The sequence below is a fragment of the Galeopterus variegatus genome, unplaced genomic scaffold, assembly GCF_000696425.1.
Source record: "Galeopterus variegatus unplaced genomic scaffold, G_variegatus-3.0.2 Scaffold4671, whole genome shotgun sequence".
In the NCBI taxonomy this organism is placed as follows: Eukaryota; Metazoa; Chordata; class Mammalia; order Dermoptera; family Cynocephalidae; genus Galeopterus; species Galeopterus variegatus.
The window spans coordinates 128,965-141,335 of record NW_007730782.1 but is presented as its reverse complement, the minus strand read 5'-3'; the positions used below and the strand labels follow the sequence as shown (position 1 = coordinate 141,335).

Genomic DNA, 12,371 nt, shown 5'->3' with positions numbered 1-12,371 from the left:
GGAGCTAAAAAATAAACAAATTAATTCACCCACATACACACACAAAAAAAACCAGGGAGGGTGGAGACGAAAATATAACAACTATACTTTTTTGAAGTTGTTACAACAAGCAAACGGAAAGGACATTCTTGGGGGGGAGGGGAGAGAGGGAGGAGGGAGGGAGGTGTCAGTGATGGGCCATAATAATCATAGACATTGTATATTGACAAAATAAAAATTAAAAAAAAAAAAAAGAATTACAAGTAAAATTTATATATTTATCACGAGAGTAGTTTTTAACATCCATCTTCCAGTAACTGCTCAAAGAGATTTTAAAAATTTTATAAATTATAAGACCAAGGTCAAGGGTTCGGATCCCTGTCCTGGCCAGCTGCCAAAAATAAATACATATATACATCCATACGTACATATGTACATGAAATTTAAAAAAAATTATAAGGACACAGAGAATTTGATCAGCACAATTAATGAGCTTAATCCAATGAACACATACCAAATACTATACTCAGCAATCAGAAAAAACACATTATTTTTAAGGACACATAGAACATTTACCAAAATTAGTCCCTAAGACATAAAGCAAGTCTCAAAAAATTTTAAAGAGTGTGTGTTAAACAGACCACATTCTCTAACCACAATGCAATTAAATCAATACCAAACAAGAATCTTAAATTTGGAACTTAAAACTTCCAAACAATTCATGGGTAGAGAAGAAATCAATGAGAATTAGAAAATGCATAGATATATGTGAAAACAAACACACTACACATCAAAACATGTGAGACATATTGCTGTTATAACCATAAATGCTTATTATAGAAAAGCAAAGCCTCAAAAATGATGAATTATCTAAATTTAAAAGTTTAAAAAAAAAGGTTCGGATAAATAAATGTAGGAGAAATTAAATAATAAAGAGAAGAAATACATGGAATTTTTAAAAGTTAGATTACAGAGAATCAGTGAAGTAAAAAATATGTCTGAAAACACTAAAAATTTTGATAAACCCACAGAAAGATTTGTTTCTCCCTTTTTGGAAGGAAAAGTGGGTCAAAATTACATATATTGGCAACTTTAGATAAGAGAAAATGATGGACAACTTCATCCAATAAATTTAAAAACTTACATGAAAACTATAAATTCTTAGAAAAAAATACCATAATTGTCTAGGAGAAATACAAAACCTAGAATCTTATAACATAACAAATTGAATTACTAGTTTAAATTCTTCTCAAAGGAAATCCCTGGCCAAGATGAACTAAGTTTCACCAAACATTTAGATAACAAATAATTTTGATTTTATACAAATCCTTCTAAAGAAGAAAAAGAGAACTACTTACCAACAGAATTTATGACATTGATTCTAAAATCTGACAGGAAGAATACATGAAGGGAAAATTGAAGGCCAAACTCACTGGTAAATAAAGACACAAAACACCTAAACAAAGTATTGGTAAGTAGAAACCAGCAATAAATGAAAAAAATATAAAGATGGTTTTATCTCAGGAATGCAATGTTGGTTCAACATTAAATATGTAATATGTAATTCACCACATTAACAGATGAAAAACTAAAACCATTTAATGATCTACAGATGCAGAGAAACATTTGTTAAAACTCAAAAGCTTTCCACAGTCAAAACTCTAGCAATCAGGAAAGAAAGAGTATCTACCAAAAACTTTTTAAATACCAGAATTATTAATAACAAAATATTGAAGTATTCTCATTGAGACCCTAGTAGACAAGAATGCCTGCTATCACTACTTCAGTTCATATTTCACTGGAGATACAAAATGCAGCAACAGAAAAAAGAAATTGAAGGCATAAGAATTTAAAATGAAGAAACTACTGGGTGACCCTCTGGGCCGAGGTATGGAGCCTGGGGAAGCTGAATCCAGCCACAAACAGGCAAGCTGCTGCCACCACCCCGGGCCCTGCCAGGGTCCTGAGGTATGGAGCCAGGAAAAGCCAAACCCAGATGCAACCAGGTAAAGAGCACACCAAAAACACCATTTTCATGCAGGTAGCCCATCATAGCCACTGCAATTGCCATGGCTGTCACAAAAGCAGCTAGTCTCTATAGCAGCAGTCACAGCCACCATGCAGATGACATGCCAGACTCTCTACTGCATTGACATAAGGAGAGGCACCAGTGGAAACCGAAAAAAAAAAAAAAGAGGTCCTTTTTTTCCACAAAGCACACTCCAGAGTAATAGAAGAAGCATCTGATTTATGATAATAGGGAAGGACTTGATCACACCTGTCTCAGTACTGGACAGATCATATAGGCAACAAATCAACAGAGGAACAGTTAATCTATCAGATGGAGAGAACAAATTTATGGTTATTAGAGAGAGAAGGGGGATGGGAAAAGGGGGAGGCTGAAGGAAGGGGATTGGATAAAGTATGATTTGTAACAATGAATGCGCTAATAAAAAATAAATAAATAAATAAAGACAATTTAAGTCTGGCCGGTTAGCTCAGCTGGTTAGAGAGCAGGCTTATGACACCAAGGTCATGGGTTTGGATCTCTGTACTGGCCACCTGCCAAAAACAGAAACAAAACAAAAAAAATAAAGACAGGTCAGGTAAAAGGGCATAAAGAAAAATAATGATTTATAATAACGAATTTGTTAATAATAAATAATAAAAAATTTTAAAAGTACAAGTGATGGTGGCTGACTCCCCCACAAGTTCTGAATAAACAGCATCTATTTGTTCTAAAATAAATAAATAAAATAAATGAAGAAACTGCCATTACTTACAGATGTCTGTCCACTGAAAAAATCCAAAAAATATCTAAAAATTATTAGCATTAACAGGAGAGACTGGCAAGGTTGGTGGATATAAGATCAACGTATAAAGTTAATTTCATTTCTGTGTATGAGCAACAAACAGAAAATACAGATAACATTTAACATCGCAACAAAACTAAGGTGTCTTGGAATTAATCTAACAGAAGATGTGCATGGCCTTCATGAAGAAAATTATAAAACACTGAAAGAAATGAAAAAAACCTAAATAAAAGGAGAGCTATACCATGTTTATGAATAGAAAAATTTCCAAAATTGATTACAGAATAAATAAAATTTGAATTAGAAGTCAACAGCTTAGGGGCTAGCCAGTAAGCTCAGTTGGGTAGAGTGTGGTGCTGATAACACCAAGATCTAGGGTTCATTCCCTGTACCAGCCAGCTTCCAAAAAAAAAAGTCAAAAGTTTTTGGTTGTTTTCTGGTATAAATTGACAAGCTGACCCTAAACTTTATTTAGATGACCAAAGGGTAAACAAGAAATTCTGAAGGACCTAAACAAGCTATAGGGATTTTCCCTAATAGATATTCAGTCTCATAACAAGGGTTTTTTTTTTTTATTAAGACATTGGTACTGGTATAAGTAGAAACAGAGTTCAATGGAATGGAATAAAGCTCAAAATCAGGCCCATAATACATTAAAACTTGTTATTTTAAAAGGCAACATTCAAAACAATAGGCAAAAAGAGATCATTCACTCAATAAACATCTGGGACATTTGATTTTCCATAAGGCACAGAAATTAATCTTACTTCAAATAATCCTCACCTCTTAATGCATGACTCTTGAGAGCATTAAATGTCATTAGGGACAAAATGCTTAAAGCAGCTTACTAATACTGTGGGTTCTCTCTGAGATTGAAACTCATTCCCGGAATAGTTTATGTTCTAATATGAAGCTGAAAACACAAATCCATAACATTTGGAGTCACAGTGAGAGTAAAATCAGCTTTGAATATTCTAATCTTAAGATGTCTTAAGAGACGACATAGAAAATAAAGAAGTTATCTGATGCCTTAGAGGCTAATGACAATTTAAACCAACTTTTATGCCAACAATGCTAGCTAAATGTATAGAAAAGTGAATTTAGATCAGTGAAAACATATGTTTCAAAATAGCAAACATTCAAAAGTTAAAAAAATTTGAGAGAATAGCAAGAAATACTAGTATGGAAACTATAAAAACCTATGCATTCTCAGACCAAAGGGCTAACTCTCTCGGAGATTAAAAAAAGGATTTGTAACAGGTATGTTAAGAGATGAACCTCTTTGGAATAAATGAAATTTTAATTTTTAATTTTAAAAAGTCCTCAAAAATAATTTCCTACTGAATTATGAATCTAAATATATAAATCAGCATAGGAAAATCTTTTTTTTTTTTTTTTTTTCCTTTTTGTCTTTTTTCGTGTCCGGCAACGGACCGCAACCCTCACTGTCGCGCCCGGACCGGACCTGGACCGGCTATGTGGGATCCGAACCCTCGGCAGGAGCGCCGCCACGCTCCCAAGCGGCGCACTGTAGCATGCGCCACCGGGCCGGCCCAGCATAGGAAAATCTTTAAATAATTTTGGAATATCTATATGATCTTAGAAATAAGAAAGGTTCTTAAAATAAAATATCAAAAATATAAACTACATATACATATACATATATTGTTTATATCAAAAATATAAACTACGAATAAATATATATTCCCCCCAAATGAGCAAATGACTCGAGCAGGCCCTTCACACAAAGAAGAAATCCAAATGGCCATTACTAATATGAAAAGATGCTAAATTTCTTTAGTAATCAAGGGAACTCAGATTACAAGTACATGGATTTCATACCCACCAGGTTGACAATAAATTTTTAAATTTGTCAGTTCTGAGTGTGGAGCAATGAGTACTGTCACACACAGCTGTGAGAAATATAAATCAGCACAAGCACTTTGGAAGGTAAAATTTAAAAAGTCACAGAATTACATGTACAATATATTTCTATCCACAAAAAGTTGAGAATATGCATATATAAACATTTTTTTTAGGGGCATATATACAAGATATATATATCACAACTATAATGAAAAGCAAAATTGTAGTATAATGGTTACCCAGTGAGGAATAGGGATGGAGCATGGGCATTATTAGGTAGAGGCCCTCAAGGGTCTAAAATGGCACTGACAATTTTCTGTTTCTTAAGCTAAGAAGTAAATACATGACTTCTTGTTTTATTTCTATTTAACTACATCTATGCTAATATATACTTACATATGTGATTTATTTAATAATTAAAAAATAAAATTTAATCATATATCCTTTGACATTACAATTCCACATCAAAATTTCTTCTTAGAAAACTGAACAAAGACATAAAAGATTGGGTTGAGGACGTGGGGTAGGGGATGAGCTGGGGAGTGGTGCTGACAGAGATGTTTACATGACAGACCATTTGTCCTCCATTTTACCTTAATGCTTCCTATGTCTCTCTGAAAATCCTTCCCACAGCACAAAGCTAAACTCTTACTCTCTTCTCCCTCAAATGTTTTCTAGCTGCTGACCTTTGTTTTTGTTAAAGACCATCATCTTCCCAGTTACCCAGACTCCTCTGCCTCTCACCTGTTGCTCTGAGTTTCCTTTATGTCAGTTTTCTCTTTATAAATGCCATTTATAGCTATATCATATCTCTGCTACTAGTCTATCAACTGTTTGATTATTTGTATGCATATTTAACATCCTAGCACCTTCCAAGGACAAATTCAATAAATAAATATTCAATAACTATTTAAAGTACAAATTCAATAAATGTTAATTAAAGGAATGAAAGAATGAATTCACTGACCATTCAGAGAAAAATGAGGCATTTGGAGATATATTACCACTACTACTATTAGCAGCTAAAGGCTATTGAGTTCATACTATGGGATAGAAATGTTCCAAGCATTTTAAAAGTACAAGAGTACTTCAAAAAATTCATGGAAAAAATTGAATTAAAAGTTAACACAAATCCTTCCATGAACTTTTTGTAGACCCCTGGTAATTATCCTATTTTGCAGAGGACAAAAGCAAACAGAGGTTAATTAACTTTCCTAAAATTCCAATGCATGTAAATGTCAGGATTCAAACCTGGTACTTAATTTACAGCTGTCCATAGAGCTCAAAAGTTTATCAGAGAAGGAAAAGATTTTTTAAAGACTAAAAGAGGCTTATGAAACCGTGAGGTAATAGACTTAGAGAATAGATAAATGAGTTATTAGAAAGAATAGGGCAAAGTGTGAGACGAGAGACAATTAAGAGTAACAAATGTGGGAGAACATCCTAAAACGACCCGCATTTCTATGAAGACCTAAAACATTTGAGAATAACATGCTAAGAAGAGTGAAGAGGTGGATACCTTTAAGTCAAGCTGAGTTGTAACCAGCAAAGGTTTCTGCCTGCCTATTTCCTCTTCACTCACCTGAGCACAAGCCTTTTGTCAGCTTTCTCTTCACCATCCAGGGCTCTTTTCCCTGTTCCAACAATAATATCACACTTGGCTTGGAAAAGCAAAGTCCTGCATATATGAAAAGAAATAGAATTTAGTCATGCTATGGATATCCCAGAATTCCCATTTAATCTTTGATGATCAAGGAAGAGGAAGCGTACAGTAAGCCAAACAAAAATGTCTAAAGGACCTGTATTAGAAGGATAGAAAAGATGAAGCTTCCAGCATTGGTCAAAAACAGACCTGCCCACTGCCAACTCTACAAATATTAAACCATTTGCTTGGCACAGACAGCAGACATTCAGCCAAGCTTTGCAGATGCTATCCAAAAATTCACAGTGGTGGTAGTAAATAGCCCCTTATGAGTAGAAGCTCAACTTTGTAAGGGGAAGACATCCTTACCCAGTGATACCAAGATCCTGTAGTTCTCCAACATCACATTACTGTACAAATGCCTTTGAGAAGAATCCAGACAATCCCACTCCTCTTGGGAGAAGTCTACAGCCACATCTCTGAAGGTCACCAATTCCTGAAATGAAATAAGCTCATCTCTTACCATACTCACCTCATTTACTCTGCCCCAGGCACACAGGGCTCTCCTTTATCCTCAAATATGTCAACTTAGTTCCCCCTCAGGGCCCCTGCACTTCTCAGATCATTCTGTATAAAATAGCAATGATCCTATCCCAATTCCCTATTCCCCTAACCCTGCTTTATTTTTCTTCATAGCACTTATTTTGTTATTTATTGTCACCCTCCCACCCCTCTAAAATGTAACCTCCATGAGGCAGAGTATGTTTTTGCTTTGGTTACTGCTATATCCCCAGTATCTGGCACACATGAGGCATTCAAATATTCATTGAATAAACTGAATTAATGTATGAATGGTTTGAAAATTTCAATAAGTTATAAGGGAATCAACAATGACACCAGAAAGTACTTGCTATATCTCTGAAAATTGTGCTAGACAAAACAGAGCAAATCAATTCCATTAAAATTCAATAACTTTAACTCAGAGTTCTTAAAATTTTGTGTAAAGAAAAAATGAGTGTTCCACTCATGATATTGATTCTGCCTACAGGGGCTGGCAAAGTTCTTAAAAACTTGGAGCTATGCTATGATTCAGTTGGATTCCAGGTTTGTATAATGTGACCACTTGCTGTTGAAACTAACCTTATGTGTTTTGTATGAGTGTATGAACTTTTCATACAATTAAATTTTTTATAAAATTAAAAGATGTAAATGTGTTAAGGCAATAAAAGCTATATATATATATATATATATATATATTGCCTTTGATATGTTTTCACAGTTAAACTCTTCACAGAAGCAAAATTCTTCAAGTGTTTTTTAATACTCAGTAACCTTTTTAAATATAATTATATGAAGAGGTATATAAATCTCTCCCTCTCTGCGCCTGCTAACAGTTTGATTCATATGGTATATAAGCTTCCCAAAATGTTTTCCTTAGCTTCTATAACTATATATAGTAAATGTATAAATACTTTTTATATATGACATACATTTTGACACTGATTTTTCAAGTTAATTTATACAGTCAACAAAAATAATCACGATGTCAATACAAGGAGCTTAAATTCTAATCTTAAAATATTTGACCCCTAACAAATGATGATGATACCTGTTTTCAAAATCCACTCATAATTTTCATCCAACCAATCTGAAGCAAAACCACAGTTCCATTCAACTTTTGCCCTTACAGAAACATGGCTTCCAGCTGAGAGGACTACTTCCCCTGAAGCCCTGTCATGTGGTAACTGTTTTACTTCCCACATTCCTTGCACTACAGTACTTGGAGGAGAAGCAGGTGACCTCTTTGCTTTTCACACTTGTTTCCAGACCATTTCCTCCCCCTCCTCCCTAAAAGACACCTAGTTTTAAATCTCATAAAATCAGACTATATCAATCACTATCTCTCTTCGTTTCACTTATCCACCAATTCTCGGCAGATACCAATTCTCTGTCATTACATTACACTTCAGCACCTGCCTCACTGTCACTCTCCAACACTATTCCTACTATAATCTTTGGTCATTTCGATTTCCATAAAGATAATGCTGCCAGCAACCTAGCCTCTCAGTTCCCCGACCCACCTCTCCTCCAGTAATCTTGTCCTCCACACTTCCACAGTCATTCACTTCCATGGTCATGAGACCCAGACCTTGTCATTACCAATAAGTGCCAAATCCTCCATAATCTCAATTATCCCACTCTAACTTCCACCTCCTATATTTCAACTCTTGACCTCAGATACCTCAATTAGGATAATCCATTGATTCCACCAGAACCTAAAATTGATTGATCTTACCACATTTTCACTGTTCTCATCTCTGCATACCCTCACCTCCTAGCACAACCATTTGTTATAATTACCCCCTGAATATGCATTCAACTTCCCTGCCCTTCTCTCACTTAACTGCACTCACTTGGTTAAACCACAGCCATCTCTCAGCTTACTCTGTGCCTATACCTTGCACAGCTGAACTCTGCTGGAGAAAATCATATAATCATGCTAATTAGTCTCACTTTAAATTCATGATTACTAACCTCAAGTGGGCCAAAATGCTGCCTACATGACACATTTCCCTAGTTTGTTCGTTCTCCCACTCTTAAATGACCATTTGATACTTTTCTCTCTCCTCAAACCTTCAATACTCCTCCCTCATCTTCACTCTCAGCTGATGATCTTGCTTTCTGTTTCACTAAGAAAAGAGAAGCCATTCCAAGGGAATTTCCACAAAATTCCAGCACAACATATACACATATACCTGCATCTCTGCCATATACTCTAACTTGTCCCTGTTACTATGAATGAACAGCCCACTTTTCTAACAAAGGACAATCCCTTAGCTCCTCTCACCTACTCAAGCACATTCTTCCAGCAATTCCCTCCTCTCCATCTTCAAATTTCATTTCCACTGAATCTTTAACACTGGTCTACTGACATATACCTGTCTTTCTGAAACCTTGTAAACCACACTTTTTACTTCAGTTGCCACCCATTTCTCTCCTTCTCTTACAGCTAAACTATCTGAAAGAGTTGTCTATGCTCTCTGTTATTTCCACCCACCACCCACCCATGTGAAAAAAAATGAGATAACATGACTTATGTGTTAAAGGATCACTCTGGCTGCTCTGTTGAGAACAGACTAAAAGAGAGCAAAAAGTAGAGAAACGAGTTAGGAAATTATAGCAAAATTCCAGGTGAGATGATGGTTCAGAACAGAATGGAAGCAGAGGTGGTAGTAAAAAGTGGTATGATTCTGGATATATTTTGAAGTTAGAACAAATAGAACCTCCTAATGGAAGATTTTTAGCTTGAGCAACAGAGATAGGAAAGTTTGTAAGAGTTTCCTAGTTGATTTTCCTGTTTCTATCCTTGTCCTATTTAGCTTATTCTCAATAGCAGCCAGAGTAATCCTACTAAAATGAGAATTAGATCTTGTCACTCTTACGGCTTCAAAACTTCTAATGGCTTATTTTGGTCAGTTTGACAGACATTTGCATTCGAGATATGCAACCAAATGAGAATGCTGGGTAGGCAGTCAGATACACAAGTATGGAGTTTGAGAGAGATGTCCGGGCTGTATACAGTTTGGAAGTTGATGGCACATAGATGATATCTGAAGCCATGAGACAGGATGAAATCACCAAAGTAGTGAGTGTAGACGGAGTGGAGAGGAGGACTACGGACTAACCCCTGTGGCATCCAACGTTAAATAAGTGCTTAATAAAAATTTGTTGAATGAATGAATGATGTTTGGGTAGAGACTAGAATGAAGAAGTTGGCCTGTACCTGTACCTGAGGGAACATCATTCCAGACAGAGGAAACAGCAAGTGCAAGGCCACTTGTTAAGAATGTATTCAACTCGTTACAAGGAAGCTAGTGTGGCTAGAACTGAGTGAATGAGTTGCAGACAGGGTGAGAGAAATTGGATGAGGTCAGAGGGATAGTCAGAGACCAGATTATACAGTGCCCTGCTGGCCAAGACACGGACTTTGACATTTATCTCGAATGAGATGGGAATCCCATTGAAGGGTTTTGAGAAGTGACATGATTGCTTACCCAGAAAAGTTTCAGAATGAACGTTAATGTCTGCTTGTTTTGAAAATTAGGAAGATATTTCAGGAAAGAGAGAAAACACTAACTCACCTGGCACATGGCTTTAAGAAGTGCAACAGCCATTCTGTCTTCCTCTTGGTTCTTCTCTTGGGAAATGGCAGTGTCCTCAGATGACTGAGATGAGGAAAGAACATGAGAAACTAAGCTTTCCTTGAAGCATCCAGAATCACCAGTCTAGCCTTTTCTTTCCTCCTGTTGCAACTTTCCCTCCAATAGAGAGAGCATAACGGAGACCTAGGGATTTGCATACAATTTACCCCATGCCTAAATTGCTTCTGAATTTATTATTTTAACAACAGGTTTTCTAGATTTCCCACACACAGACTCTGAGGAAGGTACTCATCATTTACGTAAAGTCACACAACTAATAAATAACAGCACCAAGACCAAATAAAGTCTGCCAGACTCCACAGTCCTCTTTTCCAAGAGATCTGTGATTCTAAAACTTGGTGGCACATTGACATCGCTTGGCTAGCTTTAAAAGATACTGGTGGCACACACAGTCTCACTCAGTCACCTGGACATACCCAGAGTCTTAAAAACACAGTGCCAACCACAGTCTTAACACGCCACAGTTAGAGGCCATGGATATGGACAACCTCACACGTTACCCTCTCCCACACCCCCAAGCCTCAAACACTAGGATATCACAACCTACGGTCTCGCTCACGCACCCCAGCAGAGGCCGCGGGTATCGTCACAGTGAGGGGCAGAGAATACCCACCCACCCCCGCCCCCACAGTCTCACACAGTTACGACGAGGACAGGCACATGGCATGACAGTCTCACACTGTACAGTACCAACCACGGTCTCACACGAAGAGAGGCACAGAGGGCCCGGGGACGGGTGTCCGGGAGACCTACAGGCCACTCCTCAGCCCACTCCCTACCTACGGGAAGATCCTGTTCCCGCCTCGAGGGCTTAGGGGCGCTCCACTCGGGCCTCGCCCCAGGCCCGAAGAGTTGGATGGAACCCAGCCCCGGGCTGGCAGGGAAAGAAGCACTTCAGCTGCCTGGGCCTCAGGAGAACACAAAGGGGCCGCCGGCCCGGCTCCCGCAGGGGCCACCGGGAAACGTAGTCCGGAGCAGGAAAGGCGGACGCGGCTCGGCCCCGGCGTCCTAGCTCCGCCCTCTCCGCACAGGGTCCTCCCACGCCTGCCTCTCCCCAGCCTTCCAGAGCGGAGCCCTGAAGTCCCGATTCCTTTCAGCTCTGAGCCTGGCTCGGACGCAGGGGTCGGGCCGAGCGTCGCCGGAGACGGAGAGGGACTGCAGTGCGCAGGCCCCATTGCGCGGCCCACCTCCCTTAGCAACCTGGCGGGGACCTTACGGCGCGCGCTAGCCGCAGGGGGAGGGGCTTGTGTGGGGGCGTGCGCGAGTGCGCGCGCGTGTGTCGGCACGGTGGGGACTGTGAGCTCCTTGGATTGTGCTGGGGTACTCGAACAAAGTGGGGGCAGGGAGCTGTAGTGCGCAAGCGTATTATGCTTGCGTCCAGTTCCCCCCTCCCCATCCTCCTAACCCTCTCCCCGGATTCCTTGCTTCGAGGTTGGTTACCTAGTAGATGGGAGGGGCGGGATTAGGTCATAGAGTGTCACCCTTTACTTGTGGTTCCTGTATTTGTGATTTGTTGATGATAGGTGTGAATGTGTCTCCTCTACCTAAAATAGCTCTTCTACCAGTTGTCTTCAAAGTTCCCTTTCTTCGTAAATTCAGGTGCAAATGTCACATCTCCAAAGTGGCCTGTCCAGATCACATCTTTTCCCTGGCACTCCCTGGCTCCTTATTCCAACTCTACACTCCCTTAGAACACAAAGCATTTATATTTTAAATTAATATTTGTTTATTATCTCCACATAACAAGTGCCTGTCTAGTGCCATCAGCATCTTTTAAAGCTAACCAAGTGATGTGATTTTGTGAACAGGTGCATCATCCTTTTCGTCATTGTGTGTGTTTCTGTAAAT

The 12,371-nt window shown here is 38.4% G+C and overlaps 1 protein-coding gene across 3 annotated transcripts in view; it reads right to left on the bottom strand.

Annotated features, from left to right (window-relative positions):
• ZNF570 (zinc finger protein 570) overlaps positions 1-11,559 on the bottom strand; it is a 30,755-nt gene extending 19,196 nt beyond the window's left edge. Inside the window, exons 1-4 of one of the 3 annotated variants that reach the window (XM_008588088.1) lie at positions 11,303-11,559; positions 10,443-10,526; positions 6,670-6,796; positions 6,241-6,336 (exon numbers count right to left, since the gene is read on the bottom strand). In XM_008588088.1, the coding sequence (XP_008586310.1) occupies positions 6,241-6,336; positions 6,670-6,796; positions 10,443-10,475 (256 nt within the window). In that variant the 5' untranslated portion in view covers positions 10,476-10,526; positions 11,303-11,559. The other 2 variants (XM_008588089.1, XM_008588090.1) reach the window with 2 other exon arrangements.
• Positions 11,560-12,371: the final 812 nt, after the last annotated feature.